The following is a 17,949-nucleotide window of genomic DNA, read 5'->3' as shown; positions in this document are numbered from 1 at the left end:
TCCAGATATAATAGAGTGCAGAATGTAACCTTTAAAAATAGCCTGAAATAAAAATTTCAGACTCACTTGGATGAAAATGGTAGAAGAACAAATATAGGTAGTCCTTGACTTATGACCGTAATGGAGTCTGTCCATTATAGTAGCAAGTCCTGATGGTTGTTAAGCAAGGTGCCCAGATGATTGCCTTGCTTAACGATCACTATCCCTCCCTGCTCTCCTGAACACAATCATTAAGTAGAGAACCGGGGGTGGGTGGGTTCCTGAGGGTTGGGCTAAGCCCATGAAAGCACATCCTAGGACCGCCTGCCCTAAGCTTTTCAAGGTCCCACTCCACCCCAAGGCACCCTGTGCTACTCTATCCATCCCTTGAGGTGCTGTCAGACCCTGGGCCTACTTTCCTACTCCACTGGGTCTCCACAGGGTTTGGGACTGCTTCCCACCTCACTGGGTCTCACACACCCTCTGCCCCAACCCCCATCACCCATCACCAATTGTTTATTTGCCATCTAAAGAGCTCCCAAGCTCACATTGGAAAAGGAGAGTAAGCTACTCCACCCCCTCAACATCCCTAGGCTGCATGGCTTCATCCTGGAAGCTAGTACCATTTTTAGAATAGCTGTAACATGGCTACACTGAAAATGATAGCCACTTCCTGGATAGTGCCATCAAGCCCTGCAGGTATGCTGATGGGCAGAGCAGCCTACTCCCCTTTCCCAGAATGATCACTCTGCTACCCAGTGTGAGTGATCTCTGGCTAGCAAGGCTCCGTGGTGCAGCAGCTTCTTCCAGAAGATCTACACTGAAAGGTAAATGACCGGGTGATGGGGCTAGGAAGGAAGGTATGGAGACGGGGTGAGAGAACAGGCAGGGAAGGAGGAGGAGGGATATAGGCTACAGTCCCTATGGTTGGTCAGAATCTGCTTGAATGTTGTTCATATGACCGCAGGGTGGCTGCTGGAATTATAACTTTGAAACTAGGTTGTAAGTAGCTTTTCCAGGATCCGCCATAACTTAAAACAGTTGCTAAGCAACTAGTTGTAAATTAAGGACTAGCTGTATGTACAATTGCTAAACATAGCTTTAATTTTTAACTGTCACTAGCATATTTTGTTATATTAGAGGCATATTAAAATGCTTTTCTTTTGGTAAGGAACCTCGGAAGCTCAGTTATGCTGAGGTCTGTCAAAAACCTCCAAAAGAAGTACCTTCTGTTCCTGCTCAGCCACTTAGGGAGCTGCGTTCTAATGTAACCTCCCCTGCCAAAACAGAAGAAAATGGCACCCATGATAAGGCTGGAGAGAAGGCACATGAAAAGTCTGAAGGACGGATGAATGACTTGGCTGTTTTCAGAGGCAATGGGCCTCCCAAAGGAGCTGCAGGAAAAATCAGGGAACAGAGGCGCCAATGTGGACGTAGGTCTTCTCCTCAGGGAGCGCCTCGGCGAGTTGGCAAGGAACAGTATATGCCGCCGCGATCACCAAAGGAAAATTGATCAAACTTTTTATTTAATCAGAACTGTGAACTAAAGAGCAGTAGAGGAGAAACTGGCCAGCTCAGAGAAATAAATATAGGAAAAGTGGACAGTAAATTGAAGAGCACAGGGTTTGCAATGTGAGAGAGCTTAAAGGGATCCCAATATTCATCTCGAAATGATACAAAATGCTGGAGAAATAGAATCAATATAAATATGATAAAGATTATAATTTTTGTAACTTTCTGTTTTTAATTTCCTGTTTGAATTAGATTTTTGCATTAAGAACTAGCTTATTAAAGATGAGGAACAAATACACATATTAGCATGTTTCTTACTTGAAGAGGGGGCAAATATTTTTTTTTGGAAAAAAACTGTAAAAGTTATAAATTACTTTTAAAAATCTATTTAAGGTATGGCTTGTAAGATGACATGTATGCCATTAATGGCCTTGCATTACAATTCAGCCCCAAAACTGACATGCTTGGTCAGTATGAATGAGTGTAGCCATATTACCTGTTATGTCATGATTTAGTCACTGATGATAATTGATTGTACTACTGTAGGATTTTGTGTTTTGGAAATATAGTCTTTGACTTTACTAATTTTGGTCAGCTTTTAAAACTATAATTTTACTTTGGAGTATGCAAACAGCAAGATTAGTAAACAAGAAATAGTGGGTAAGGTTTTAATTTGTTCCAGCATTTTCTCTAATTAGGAATAGCATTGTTTTATTTTTCCATTGCTTTAATATTTTCTCTGATCCTTTATTACAGAATTAAGCACATCTAGCTGGAATGTAGTTATTCTGATACTAATGCAGAACTAAAAATAGGGAATGGGAACCTTCATAGTAAACATTACCTTGGTGCATTGAATTGAGATTTTCAACTCTTTAATATTCTCAATTCTCTAGAAGGAGGTAAGATAATTTGGGGGGGGGTCTGACTTCAGTTTAACAAATAGAATGGCCATCCTAGGGCCATACTTTGATATACTGAAAACACCTTTTCTACTTGAAGGAGTTTCAAACTATATCAGAAATCAGGTTTTATTTAATGGGGAGACAAAACAAAGATTCTTAAGTTTCCCTGTTTGATAGAGCTGATAACTGAAAATTAACTTACTTTGGAGAATATTGGCAAGAATATTAGGATAGATTTATATTAATTAGAATAACAATGTGCAACAAGCAGTGTGGTTTACAAGCTGATGATTATAGAATTTAAGAAAAGAACTAGGAGAATTACATAACGTTAATCTTGCAAAATCAGCATGCTAGACTTCAAAGTTCTGTAATTAAAGTGTTAGGGGACAGTATATTGGATTTAGTTGGTAGCAGATATACAAATTTAAAGACATTAGTTGTAAACACTGGAAAACTCAGTTATGAGATACCACCATGCATTTTTAGTTTGTGTGTTAGTGATAACTTTAAAATGTCAGTGGCAGATAAATAATTAACTGTGAAAATGGTAATCTTCTGATTTTTCTTAGCCAGAAAACTTTTGGCAGTTTCTTATTCTGTAGGCATTCTCTATCAATGGCTTTGAGAACACTCATATCTATTTTTATAAATATATATATATATACATATATATATATATATATATACACACACACACACATATACATACATATACATATATATACAAATATATATGTGTGTGTATATATGTAGTCAGATTTGTCATTTCTCTAACTTATTCAGCTTGGCAATCACTTTTTTTATTTCATTGAGAAGTGTAAATGTACTTAAGGTAGTTGATATTCTTTTTCTATGCATGTTATTAATCATTTCTCATTTTGAAGTAACTGCTGGCCTTGGCAGACTTTACATTAGAACAAATAATTGATCACGTCTTTTAAGTACAAACCCACTTTGGTTTACTCATAATGCTATTTTTGCTGAATATGACACAAAAGGTGAAGTACTTAAAATGTTAGGAATTCTGAAAAATGTATAAATACTTCATTTTAAAAGTCCCATAATTCTGATTATTGCACTTGGAATGGAAAAAAGGTTAAACTGCTATACTGTACCATAGTTGTTTTTAGGGTAGATAAAAGCACTGTGTCATTGCAAACTAAAGACGGATTTGAATTAACAGTTGCTGGGAGTTGTTTAAAAATGCTTCCTCTTCAAGAAGAATGCAATTCTGTGGGAAGATGCTACTTTAAAAGTTACTTGGCAATGCAAGGATGTGAAATCTAACTCTGTTTATATCTCCATGCTTGAATGGATTCTAGTATTCAAAGACAGATCAACTAAATGTAACTCTTTTCTTTACTGGATATTGAAGCAAACATAGCTCACAGATTTTTATTTTTTTTTGTGAGGGAAAAAATGGATTGTGGGAAAGGATGTGTTGTACATCCTGAAGCTTATGTCTGCGCATGTGTGCTTTCCCCACACAAGTGGCTCTTGTGCAATGTATGTGTAAAGTGTGTAAAAGCAGCTTTTCCAATGTCAGATTAATACCTTGGAGAGATTTACTAAAACTGAAGTGTTTGATAAGCATTTCCTCAGTTAACATTTTCTTCACTCTCCTCCAATATCCCTATTTTGTTATCATAAATACCTAAATCTGTAAATTTAGATAGAAGGAATGATGAAGTAAAAAAACAACAACCATATGCTATTAATTGCATTTACTTTTGAGTAACAGGTATTTGGGCTAATCATTATTCTCAGAGAGTGAATTGGATTTTCATCAGTCTTCCCATATTACTTTAGAAATGAGACACAATAAGTTTTTAGATTCAATGTCTGGGCAATTTTACTATCTTGCTGTAAGGATGTGCAATATTGATAGTATTTGTTTTCTGCATAGCTGTGCATTAAATGTAAATGAGCAAATCGACATTGTTAAAACTGAAAGTTGATATATTGACCAACTTGTAAATCATTATTCTCTGTCTCGGCAATGGTTGAATGTAAATGACATTGCCAGTATGGTTTATACTGGTAAATGTAATAAAAAGAGCATTTTCATTGTAAATATTGGAACAGCAGAGATGAAGCTGATGTTTGCATTTCATAAGAACATCAGTGCCAAAACTATCAACTAAGAGAACAATTGTATTTCCCTTTTAATAGGTTATCATTGGACGTACATGCCTTTTAACCTTAAACTTTTGATGAAATATAATAATATGCAAGATGATAAAGATCACAATTACCTTTGTTTCCTGAACTTGTGAAAGGAGATCTTCATTAGCAGGAAATTTTGGGTTTTTTACACATTCTGTATCTTTAATTTTATTCAATAATTCTGAGCCATGGTATTGTACTTCTCTAAAAGGGAAAAGGAGAAGATTCTCTGTGGGTGAAATTTGTATTTCTCTTCCCCCCCCCCCAAAGTAGCTTGGAAAGTTGTGATGCTGTTTTAACAGATTAAAATCAAACTCTTCTTATTGACCTGAAGATATGGGCAGATCAGTAGCAATTAAGTGACTTAAGCAATGCTTTACTATAATTTAAATAGCTATGGCCTTATTACTTCGTCAGTATCAGCTAAATGTCTGAATATATCCACTATTTTTATTGTCATCAAGTGAACATTCACTTGGGTAAAAATTCCTGCTACATGTGTACAGATTATTTTAAATTTATAAAATGCTACATTGTATACTGATAAAATTGCAACAGAAATGCACTTCGGGGTGGGGATTGCTTAAACTTTTGTAAACTGTTGATTACAAGAAATATGCAATAGGTTTTTCTTTTAACTTTTGATATTTTCTTCTGAAACGTAAGATCACCATCAGTCTGTAATGGTCTATCATGCTCTTGTGTGTATGTAAGAGAGAGAATCTATTATATAGCATTGGCTTCCTTTATCTCTGATTTCCCTTCTCCCACTCCCCCTTTTTTTGTTTTTTGGATGAAGGTTATTTGCATCTGCAGCCCTCCACTCTTGAAGAGATGGGAATGAGTGTATTAATGTAGATTTAAAATTTAGCATAGAAACTAATCAGCCGCTGAACTAACCCGTTAACAACTTCAACACTTTTATTTAATGACTCTTTTTTAAAAATCAGTTATGGATAAAATTTCCCTCAAATTTCAAATATAAGTGTTGGTGTGCAAAATGGCTTCTGTTTTAACAAACCAAACTACTCAGCTATATCTCCCCCCCCCCAAGTTTGAGTTCTGTGACACATCTAGTCTGACTTAGCAGAGTGATGGCTTCATATATATCTCAATTATTTGGCTTATCTATTTCTTATCAGTTTGGTTTATTCCTGTTGTCAAAGCTGTCTAACCAAGAAATTGTGTAAAGTAGGTTCATGCTTAATTGTTAAGATTATACATGTATTTGTATTTGTTTTTGACATTGCCAAGGTGCTATGGGAAATTGAAATAACAGTTAGAAGGAAATAATAAAAGCCACCTTAAAAAAACAACTTTGCCTGAATATTATTTGATGTAATAAAGAAATAGTAAGAGGAAATTTGTTCAAATCTAACAGGATCAAAACAGAGATATCAGGAAACACATTGATTAGTGAAAGAAATCCATGAAATTTATCAATGAAAATGAGATAGATCATTTCTTTTATTTCTATATGTAAATTAAATAAGAGAAAGCAGGTTAATCTTTTGAAAAGTCAGTCTGTAGATTTAAGTCATATTCCATTCTGTGGTCTCTCCAGGAATTGTTATGGAACCCATTAAATTTTTTTTTCTATAAAAATGTGTGAGTTTTAAATGCCTTTAGTTTTGTTTGTATTAACCTGCCATCCTAAGTGGTAATAAAAATCCATTTTTTCTATTTTTTTCTCCAATACATTTGTTCCTAGATTCCACTTGGGGCCAGAAGTAGAAATTGGATCCTACCTTCTCTGGAAAGAAATAATTTAAAAAATGCCAGTCACACATAGATCAGTGTATTAATGGAAATGGATCATTATCATCTGAATGGAACTTAAGATTTTCTCTTTGCAACAGAGTAATAGAATGGGGCATTTTTGAGCCCATCATCTACCTCTGGGGTCAGCATCACAAAGGAATAAATGTGCCCTGGGCCATCTCTTGCCAAAACCCTTCCCTTTCTTTTTTTTCCTTTTTCCTTTTTCTTCAGAAGAAATACAATTCCCATAACTCTTACTTTCAGATTTACTACTTAAAACAAAATCAAGGGTGATTGACCAAGAGCAGAAAAAAGTAAAAATAAAAAGTAGATCACTACAATTTCTTTGCAACAATTCAGTTTGCTATTACCTTTTTCCAGGTTGTCTTTTTTTCAGTTCGGGCCTGGAATTCCCAGGTGCTTTCTTATCCAAAGACTAATGAGGCCTGACCTTCAGCTTCTAAATTCAAATAAAATTGGATGGGTGTTGCTGAGAGTAAGGCCGAGAACCTGGTTTAGGAGTTAAGAATGCATTTAGATAGAATCCTTAACTTCTTTAATCTTTCCTAGAACAGTAGTCATATGGGCAAACAAGCTGAGACATTGCATGTATCTGACAGTAAAGGGGAGAGTTGTTTGTGAGAAATACTCCAGTTTATAGATAAATTGGGACAAAGCACAATAAAGGACTAAAGACAGATTTTCTTCAAATTCTTCCTTTCCAACCGCTATAGTCTTAATACGCTTTATTGTCCTTGGTAATGAATAAGCTATTCAGCAGAGAACAAACATACTTTGGTTTGGATATTGTAAAGCTGAGGCTTGTTGAACAAAACAGCCTGATTTGCATAATGGCTGAGCTTGCATAATCTAGAATAAAGTTAGCTGGTTTGTAGCTATGCGTTGTATGAAATCAGGAAATTGCATTAATTCAATAAATAGTTTCAATTAGCCACAAATTAGTGCTTTGCAAATTCAGTCGCTCTGGCCCTGAATATTTTACAAAAGGCATAGGACTGTTTTATTACCTATAGCTTATTGATTGTTTTAGTAACATTTGCATATGGAAGGCAGCTGCTCAGAGTTGATGACTAAGCCAGTAATTAAATAATAAGCAGCGGCTGAGAATCTGACTCTCTTAGTAGTGACTAAAAAACTATGCAGATCTGCTCTATTTTACATTTATTTCCCTTAGATAAATTTAGATTCTGCTATTATATTTTTGAAAGCTGAACTGTGATGATGCTTAAAGAAATACATTAAAGAATCCTTCGGAAGTGCTTTAGTGATGTGTTAATCAGGCCCAGAGCTTTCTTTGACTTATGCCCTTATATTTTTTGTCATGATGCTTGCTTTCTTAACGTTTTTATTTTGGACTGGTCAGTGACCATAATAAAGATGCTGATGAAGATGATCACGATTAAGACAACAAACTCTTCAATTAGCTCTGTTGATGTATTCCTCTGATCCATCACCAAAGGGAAAAGAGTAAGGACTTGCCTGAATTAATTGGAAGCAGCCATATTGGATTATATCCCAGCGATTTTTACTCATATTCTTTTTTAAAAACAATGTATAGTTCTTTAAAACGTAGTGGCCCTACTGTATGAGGAGCCCCTAGGGACAGTTTGAGAGGAAGCTCTTGACTCCTTTTACAACTTTTTCTATTTCACATAAAAATACTGTATTACTTTGGATGAAGCTGCCCTTTTTCTTGGACATCTTTCGCCCCATATCTCTGTTTTATGTTTATGAACCATAGGGGCAAAGTGGTTAGAATGCCCTATTGCAGGTTAATTCTGTTCATAGTCTGGAGTTCAATCCTGACTGGTTCAAGGTTGCCTCAGCCTCATCCTTCCGAGGTCAGTAAAATGAGCACCCAGATTGTTGGGGGCAATAAGCTGACATTTGTAAACTCTTCAGAGTGCTGTAAAGCTCTATAAAGCTTAGACTTACCTAAGTCTTAAGTGCTATGGCCATTAAGAGATACTCCTACTTTTTTCAGTTTTCTCCTGCCAAAGAGTCCTTGGATAAGAATACTATCATTTTAAGCAGAGTGATTGATAGATAAAAGGACCGACAACTCATTTTAAGTAAAGGGACTATTAAGGTGTTCCTAGTTATCACGTTTGCAGGACCAGACAAAAAAACAAAGGCATGAATATAAAATTGAGTAGTAGGACTAATCCTATTAGGAAGCAAGGCTTGTGAAAAGGATCTGCGTGTCTTTAACCAACACACTTCAAAATATGATGCAGCCAAACCCCTCAAATGTATCAACCAAAATGTAGTATCACAATTAAGAAAAGTAATTGTTCCACTATTCATTTGTCAGACTAATACTAAGTTGCCTTAACAGAGGGATACAAGCAAGATCAAATGAGGTACTAATGCCACTCTATAAAGCCTTAGTAAGACCACACCTAGAATACAACATGCAGTTTTGGTCACCACACTATTAAAAAACGATGGTGAGATTCTAGAAAAAGTGCAGAGAAGAGCAACTAGGATGATTAGGGGACTGGAGACTAAAACATATGAAGAACGGTTACAGGAACTGGGCATGGCTAGTCTAGTGAAGAGAAAGACCAGGAGAAACATGATAACAGTATTCCAATATTTGAGGGGCTGCCACAGAGAGGAAAGGGGTCAAGCTATTTTCCAAAGCACCTAAAAGCCAGACAAGGAATAATGGATGGAAACTGATCATGGAAGGATTCAACCTAGAAATAAAGAGAATTTTTCTGAGAGTGAGAGCAATCAACCAGCTTATTTTCAGAAGTTGTGGGAGCTTCATCAATGGAGGTTTTCAAGAATAGATTGGACTGCCATTTATCAGAACTGATGTAGGCCAGTGGTAGGGTAATGTCATCCTGCTTGGGGGGGGGGAGGTTGGACTAGATGACCTACAAGGTCCTTTCCAACTCTGTTAAATCTGTTCCAAAATATTTCATGCATTATTGAGCACCATATTTTAGGATAGACATTGGCAAATTGGTACCTTCCAGAAGAAAGCAACCAAAATGAATAAGGTCTGGGGGGAAAAAGAAAGTTTGGTGGTATTGGGAATACAATATAAAATAGAATGAAATCTTCACTGCCTTCATTGATCAGTCTGGAAGAATTGGGTATTTTTAGCTTGAAAAAAGAATGATGGGAAATCCCATCGTTCTAGCTCAGGGGTGTCAAACTCATCATTATGAGACATTTTTCTCCTTTGCTAGACGGGGGTAGGCGTGGCCACCGCGTGATGCATCTGGCCGCGGGCCACAAGTTTGATACCCCTGTTCTAGATGAAGGGATGTTATGTAGACGGGACAAAACACAGTTGCATATCTAGACAACGTCCTCATGTTGCGAGCCATTTAGCAATGCAAGAGACAACTTCTGGAGGGGTGGACTCTCCTTTGTTAAAGGAGTTTAAACTGAAACCAGGTGGGAAATAGCATTTATTGGGGATGCCATATTTGTGGTTCCTTATACTGTGCAAGTGGGTTGATGGCCGAGTTTAAAGAAGTTATTGGGAACTGAGAGCACATTAAAGTGCTAAACCTATTTCTCAGTGTGCGCTTAAGTATGCATAGATTAATAATAACCACAAAACAAACATGGTCATCCCTAAATGGCAAAAGCAGTACTAAATAATCCTTCTGAACTTTTGGAGGCAAACACCTGCCATTTGTTCACAAATTCACACAAACTCCTAAAAAGGTTTCCACAATTTTGACTTAGCCACTATACCTAGAAAGGTTGTCTTCAACTTACAACAGTTCATTCAATGACCAAAGATACAATGGCACTATAAAAAGTGACTTATATCCATTTTTCACAGTTACGCCCTTTGCAGCATCCCCATGGATCAGGTGATCGAAATTCAGATGCTTGGCCACCAGTTCATCTTTATGACCGTTGCTGCGTCCCAAGGTCATTTAATCACCTTCTGATAAGCAAAGTCAATGAGGGGAAGCCAGTGTCATTTAACAACCAGGCTACTAATTTATCAAGTGCAGTGATTCGCTTAACAACCGTGGCAAGAAAGATCATAAAAAGGGGTAAAACAAGGGTCCCACTTAACAACACAAATTTTGGGCTTAGTTGTGGTCGTAAATTGAGGACTACCACACTAAAGGTAACTGTTCAAATAAACCATCGCTTGCTGCAGTTTTATACATTCCGCCTTTGTCTTTGGCTGCGTTTGCATGAAGCACTGCGGCCCTCAGCCTAAGTAAGCCGATCATTTTTCCAATCGACAGTGTTCCGCTAATTCAGAAATTGGGGGTAAAAGGCGACATCCATCGGGGAGAAGCGTGGCGGGGGTCCTCGAAGGCCTTTGCGCGGAGTTTGGAAGGCTCGCGTGAAGCGCAATTTGTGCCTGGAGGGAACCGGGAACCGCTCCACACGCAGCCGCCTCGCCTGGCCTCCTACGGCCGGCGGCGGTCCGAAAAGGTAGGCAGTTTTGTGGGAGGAGGCCGGTAGAGGACGCCCGCGGTACAGGCCCGGCTTTTCCCAGCTTCTGGGCCTGCCCTGCCCGGGGCGGCGCTTCCCCAGTCTTCTGGTAAGGCGGGGGAGGAAGGCTGGCGCTTGGGCTGGGCCTGGCCGCCTCTCTCATGTGACTTAGCCGGGCTCCTTCAACGCGGCTGAGAGAAGGAGGAGGAGGAGGAGGAGGAGAAGGGTGGCGGCGAGGCTGAAGGAGAGGCTCGGATTATGGCCACGGCGGCGGGTCTGCTCGCCGCCTCTGTTGGGCACGGCAAGACCCGGACCTGCCGGCGCTGAGAAAGGAAAGGAGGAGAAGTCGCCGAAGTCGGGCACTTTTCGTTTCCCATCATGGCTGAGCCGCCGGGCGGTAACGGCGCCGTTTCTCCTCCGGTCGGTTTGCCCCGAGAGGTCCGTGAGCAGCTTGCGGAGCTGGAGTTGGAGCTTTCGGAAGGTGAGCCCCCCCCCGCCCCACTCCTCCTCTTCTCCCTTTTCTCTCTTCTCTAGGGCGGAAACCAGATTATTGGCAGCTTTCCATTTCTCCGACGGTGGAGAAGAGGGAACGTATTTCTCCCCAGGGCTTCCCGGTTGAATTGATTGATTTTCTTTTGCTGGGGGTGGAGGGGGGGGGGAGACGGATCAATGGGGGAAATAAGAAGAAAAGGCCCCTGCCTCTTTTGTGTGTGTATGTGTGTGTGTGTCTGTCCCCCTTCCCCAACGTGCATTCTCTAGTCTGTTCCCTGGTGGTGGCGTTTACATTTTCCTTGAGGGTTAAAGCATGGATCTTCCTATTGAGTGTCTGCCTGAAAGCTGGATAAAACAGATTAGGTCATTTTGGGTTTGTTTTTTTTGGTTAATTTTATTTTAAGGTTGACTAAAATAAATACAGCCGCCTGTGCATACGCACACTTCTGCACACACCCACACAAATGTTTCAGTTTATTTTTTCCTTCTCTTCCATAAAGACGCAATTTCCTCTCTCTTTTTTTTCTTTCTGTGGCTGCATAGATGAGATTTCCTTTCTTTCCTTTCTTTTCTTTTTTTTTCATTTCCCTCAGCCTGTGACTTAATTGTGACTTTCGACCTGCATTGTAACGTAACTCACAGAATCTACAGTCATGGGTAGGATGTTACTAAACAAATACTTTGGCTCTGGCTGGAAGTGGGTTTTTGGGGAGCAGTTTGGTGATATTTAGATTCACACACATCCTTATGAATTTTTATGTAGGATGCATTGGAGGCCATGGTTAAATCACAGTTTACTTCTGTCTCCACTGACTGTCATGGATCTGATGTTTTCTGATGCTACTGTGGCACAATAAGGTGGATTCAGGGTGCATATGCTCCTGATTTTTGCTTGAAAACTTCTGTTAAAATAGAGGTCATAGTTATCTGTTCAGTATAATGTTCACTACAATAACATTGCTGGTATGTATAAAAAGGCCAAAAAACATAGATCTGAATCAGAGATCCCTGTGAATCCCCCAGGTTTTGCTTTGAATCCTTCTGAAACAATTATCAGAACACTAGTCTCATTCTGTGCAGACAAACGTGCCATTGCAATCATGTATCTGTCCATTTTTGTCACTGCGTGTTGTAAAAATAGATCAATGCAGTGATCGTCATAGAGCATCACCATTTTATATGGAACACACCTGAAATCACCAACAAATCATAATTATTTTTTTTCTTCATAGATAGAATCATTATAATCATCAGTCTTCTAATTGTGGGTACTTAAGTATCTCTGTAAAGAAATAGCTTCAGTCCAGTTTTGAGGTTTAGTTTTAGAAGTACAGTAACAATAAAATGTGTTTTTTTCCCATCATTTGGCCAGATGTCTCTCAAGATTTAGGGTTTTTTTCTCTTTCTATTTATTAATTGCCAGGCAAAGTCTTCTTGGAAGTACTACTTGACTAATTAAGCTTTTTTCTAAATCCATCCTTTAAAAAAGACTATTGACCCATCACTTCTACATCATAATTTAAAGAAATGCTTAGGCGGAATATGATGGTTGAGGATGTAACAGTCACTGAGAGAACCTGGTCACATTCTTTCCATTCCTCCCATTCATTCCACTTGTATACATCCGAACACACCAGTGATGGATATAATCTGCAGGTTCACATGGATTCAACATAAAAACCATAAGAACCTACCTTCTTGCATAATAGATGCAAATATCATTTTGTGCAGAAGTATGGAATCTGTGATTTGTAAGTGGTACTCAGTAGGTTCCATGTAAAAAATATGAGGATCCATTTTAACCCTGCCTGGATCCAGGTTTATATTCTTTCATTTGGGTTGTCAGATGGATCTTTAAATTTTTTTCTTGGTTTGTGAGAAGCTTTGCTGTCGAATGAGAATTACAAATATGCTTTATGCAGTTAAGAGCTTCTAGCATTAGGCCTTTTGTCTGCCTGGATAATTGCTGCAGTTTCTGTTTTATTCCCCCTGCATATATTAATTCAGAAAACGTTATATGTATCTTACCACTTGGTGCAGTGATATCACAACTTGTGTTAGAATATATAGGGAATTCCCTTACTACATCAGCAATATTGCCTGTCAGTGAACATCATAGTGGGTGGACTTGATAATCAGAATTTGGTAGATAAGAGAAAAATGAATAGTGTAACCAGTTTTACCATTTTAAAGATAGTCCAAAAACTGTTTTTGAGATGATTAATTGTATTGTTCAAATATACAAAGTTTAAAGATAAACCAGAAAGATTTTCATACATATTCTGAAGTATGAGAATGACGTGATGCACCATTTGTTCTTGATATGATATCCCAGACCTGGGCATTTTACGGAATGTGGGTCACATTTACACCTTTGACTGTCCTTGTCCCGCCCGCAGTGTTGGTATGCCAGCAGGGGGTAGGGCATCAGCATCAGGGGCAATGGTGTTGGAGGGAGTGGCATGGTGCAGGGGACAGAACAGCAGTGGCTCTCCCCAGCAGTCCCAATTTTTTATATGGCTCTTTGGAAAAATTAATTGCCCACTCCTGCCATATAATGGTTCAAATGTATGCATGCTTAAATGCACATACAAGCAAGTGACTCCCAAACTACAGTCTGAAGTTAGGAAAGTTGGTGAGACTAAACAGGAGTTTAGTTTTGTGAGAAATGACTAGGAATTCTATTTTCTTCTGGGATTGTAAAGCATTAAAATTTTGAACCAAGCATTCTTTAATTTTATGTTAGTTGCATCCACGTCAAGGGTCTCAGAATAGAACTCACTTGATTAAAGCTTATCCACAACTACTAGAAATGATTTATCTTCCATGTACTGCTGATTGGCAGGGCAGCATCTCTTTGAAAGGAAAATGAGTTTTAAAAGGGGTCTATATGGTTGAAGAGTTTAGAAAACAATGAAGACTTTTTTGAGCTTTCTATGTGGTCTGCAGCCTGTTTCAATGCATATGTAAGTATTTTACGAAGTTCCTGTTTATGCTAAAAACAAAACCTGAAATTGTATTTGAGACATAAATGGCACATTTCCTCTTTTTCTTTCCCCCCCCCCTTTTAGTTGTTTTCTTAACTCTCCAGGTTGTTTTCTGCTCACTAGCTGTTGAACTATTGTCTTCTGTCCTCATAAAAAGACAGTCATAAGTGAATTTTGTGAAACAAAAGAAGCTGTTGAAGTTAAACAAGAATAAACAAAACATACAAAACTCATTGTTACTGTGCCTGAATTTCCTTTTGGGACACATGTATGAATCATTTTTCAAAACTCAAATAGTAGTCTCATTTCTGCAGAGCTTTAATTTTCTGAGAATACAAAGTTAATTATTTCAGAAGGGGACATTTTGTGAATTATTTTACCCTGATAATATATTTGTCATGACAGGCTGAATTCTAAGCAGTTACTTAATTAGTTCAAGGGATTGAACTAATGGGCTTTTATTTTTTGTTTGGTGGAGAGGATACCTCCTCCCATATCTATCATAATTCTTTTATAATAGCTCTTTTTGTTCTTTTTTGTCATCTAGTTTGTGTTAACATTAGATCTGCCGTTCATTTTTTTCTTCTTCTGTTCAATCATGTCTGATTCTCAGAGACTGCCTGGACAAGTCCCTGCAGTTTTCTTGGAAAGGTTTTTCAAAAATGGTTTGTCATTGCCTCCTTGCTAGGTCTGAGAGAAAGGGACTAGCCCAAAGTCATCCAGCTGGCTTTGTATGTAAGGCAGGACTAGAACTCACGGTCTCCCAGTTTCTAGCTTGATGCCTTAACCACTATTCCAAACTGACTCTCATTCAAATACCAGAAATCAAACGTATAGTTGGCCAAGTGGAATTAATTTTTGGATCTTGAATGAAGAAACTTAAAGTGATGACTGTTTTAAGTGTCCTATATTATATGATTTTACACTATAAAATGTGTACTGTACAAGATTAATAATTGAGCAAAGACCACATGTCTTGCTTGTATAATGCATTACATTTTAATAATACTGGGTTATAGAGAAATCATTAAAACTAAAGGCCTGTTGATACTCAAATAATATAATATGCAAGTAAAGATACAAAGAAATAGCAATTTATACATTATTATTGCTGCTGCTGCTGAAAAAACTGTTCAAGTCTGGTCCATGGTTTCTTCTGTACAATATTTGGGGAGGAAGCAATAATGTTATATTGTTATATAGGAACATTATCTTCATGAAAATCTTTATGTACAACTTTAGAGAAGGAATGTTGCTTATTTAATAGCAAATTTATACAATTTTCTTGAGTAAGCTATCTATGTAGTAAGATTGTTCTTGCCCTTCATATTTTTGCTCATCCTATTGTTTTTTTAAAATTTATTTTACCATTTTTATGTGTTTTCCCAATCATCAGCTTTCAGGGCTTTTGTTATGATGTTGGTCTTGTTGATGTTTTCTTGTTATAGTCATCTTGTTTTGATATGTAGCTGTGCAATATATAAATACAAATTTCCAGTGTCAGATTTGATTGACCCAGTTTCATTTATGGAAATCTCACACAAACAATTAATTGAAATCATATTACATTTGGAGAATCATGAAAAATATTATTTTTTTATATCGTTTTCAATGAATCCTACATTGTTAATATACCGGCACATCTGGCTGATTTAAAAAAACCAGTTTTTATAATGTTATAACTTACCTTACACAATTTAATCTTTTAAAGTATGCTGTGATATGCTTATTCTGCATTGTTTGCATAGCATCTGATCTTGATACGGTATCCCTGAAGCTGCAATTCAAAGCACTGCAGTGGTTTTTTTCAGCATAGCCCAGTAAGGATGCTAATTCAATATGGAAGCATGTTTACATAGGGAGGTCTCTCTGTATCGATAGCATGCTACTTGCCCTGCATATAGGTGGCACTTAGTTGCATTCCGATTATTGTTGAGTGAAAATTATATATACTGAGAATGGAAACTCATGTAAACCAATAATGTTTCTTCCCTGGGGAGTTCTGATTCTTAAAGAGAGTAAAGATTTTTTACAGAATAATTTCACCACCTTTGAGCCAACTAAATTTTCCAGAAAGCTAAAAACATCAGATTTTCTATTAAGAGGGACCTTTGTCTACATTGATTAGTTGTTTACTGTTATTACTGATGCCTTTTGGGGATGGTTTTATGCCAAGGATAAGGTACTTTTCACTGGAATCAGTATAAGCATAACCTCTATAAAACTATATAGGCTGGAAGGGGAATAACATCCACCACTTCTGCATCATGCTACAAAAAAGGGTGCTAATCAAAAGCCTTGAATGTGATACAGTTTTCATTTGGCATCCTGGTCAGCTATATTTGTGTGTGGTGGTAGATTGTTTATTACATCTTAATTTGGTAAACCAATGCACAAATTCTAAGCTACCCACCCATCTTTGCTTCTTCTTAATCTACTGCTGTAAATTAAAGCAGTTCAGAAATTTGAAAGTGCTGGTAGTGATTTCCAGCTACCAATAGCTACATGGAGTTTTGTTTCCTCTAATCATACTGGCATGCATTTTGTGTTATACAAGATATAAATATAGGATTGTATTCTGATTTCTGTTTTAGATCTGTATTTTTTTTTAATCATCTTGCTTTAAGAATTTGCTAATTTTCACTAGGTATTGTTTACTATGCATGTTGTCAGTAAGACCTTGTAATAGCAACCATGTTATTTCCATTTTGTTTCTGTTGGTGGATAAATCAGTATAGGTGTCTACAAAAGAATAGTATATGGGCACCATGTGAAGGTAATATATATGTGATATTGGTGTCCAAGTCAAATGTTATGGGTCTCTCAGGAAGTCATCATATGGTACAATGATTTGTCAAAATCCCCAGTTTCTGTTTCTGACAATTGAACAATATGTCTAAGTTGTCCATCCGTAACTAAAGTTTGACCATGTGCCAGACTCTACATGTTAACCAAGGAGCCAAAGCTATTTGGTAAACCAATGCACAAATTCTAAGCTACCTACCCATCCTTGTTTCTTCCTAATCTACTGCTGTAAATTAAAGCAGTTCACTAATTTGGAAGTGCTGGTAGTGATTTCCAGCTACCAATAGCATCTTTCCCCCCCAAAAAAAGAGGGTGAAAATCTAGGTGCGTCTTATATTCTGAATGTAGCCCTGCCCAGCTTCTCAAACAGAAGTTTCAGAGGCTGAAAAAAGCATCAGAAATGAAGCCCCCAAATAGAGCTTCAGAGGCTTTTTTTTCTGAAGTTCTGTTTTGGAGGCTTTTAGAGGCATATTTTTTTCCCCCTGAAACAGAGTTTCAGAAGTTTCAGAGGCAGAAAAAAAACAAAAAACAAGGCACAGAGCTCACAACCCAGGAACCTGTTGCTAAAATTCACCTCTGGAAACAGCTGATTGGGGGTATTCCCAGTGGCCAATCCACCTGCCAATCAGCTTTTTTCTTATTTTCCTCCCCAAAAACTGAGGTGCGTCTTATACTCCAAACAAATACGGTGTCTTTAATAATTTGTGGCTATATCCTTGACAATTTTTATGTTATCAGAAGCACACTGCAGGACCCGGTGCTTTTGTCAAAATAAAGTAGTTTTGTGATGCTATCTAAACCCTCTTTGAATATGGGTGCAACAGAACAAAATATGTACAAAGGGGGCAGGGCTTAGGGCTTAACACTGCTTCCCATGGATGCCTCTGTATCCC

The 17,949-nt window shown here is 37.7% G+C and overlaps 2 protein-coding genes across 5 annotated transcripts in view; both read left to right on the top strand.

Moving 5' to 3' along the window:
- Positions 1-5,739, top strand: part of LARP4 (La ribonucleoprotein 4) — a 41,232-nt gene extending 35,493 nt beyond the window's left edge. The window contains exon 17 of the mRNA XM_058167188.1: positions 1,151-5,739. Coding sequence (XP_058023171.1) covers positions 1,151-1,492 — 342 coding nt within the window. The 3' untranslated portion in view covers positions 1,493-5,739. The remainder of the gene's footprint in view (positions 1-1,150) is intronic.
- Positions 5,740-10,914: 5,175 nt separating this feature from the next.
- DIP2B (disco interacting protein 2 homolog B) overlaps positions 10,915-17,949 on the top strand; it is a 212,466-nt gene continuing 205,431 nt past the window's right edge. For 3 of the 4 annotated variants that reach the window (XM_058171146.1, XM_058171147.1, XM_058171144.1), the window contains exon 1: positions 10,915-11,253. In XM_058171146.1, coding sequence (XP_058027129.1) covers positions 11,151-11,253 — 103 coding nt within the window. In that variant the 5' untranslated portion in view covers positions 10,915-11,150. The remainder of the gene's footprint in view (positions 11,254-17,949) is intronic. The other variant, XM_058171145.1, reaches the window with a different exon arrangement.

The sequence above is a fragment of the Ahaetulla prasina genome, chromosome 2 (genome assembly GCF_028640845.1).
Source record: "Ahaetulla prasina isolate Xishuangbanna chromosome 2, ASM2864084v1, whole genome shotgun sequence".
Classification (NCBI taxonomy): domain Eukaryota; kingdom Metazoa; phylum Chordata; class Lepidosauria; order Squamata; family Colubridae; genus Ahaetulla; species Ahaetulla prasina.
This window is presented reverse-complemented; position numbering and strand designations above follow the sequence as displayed.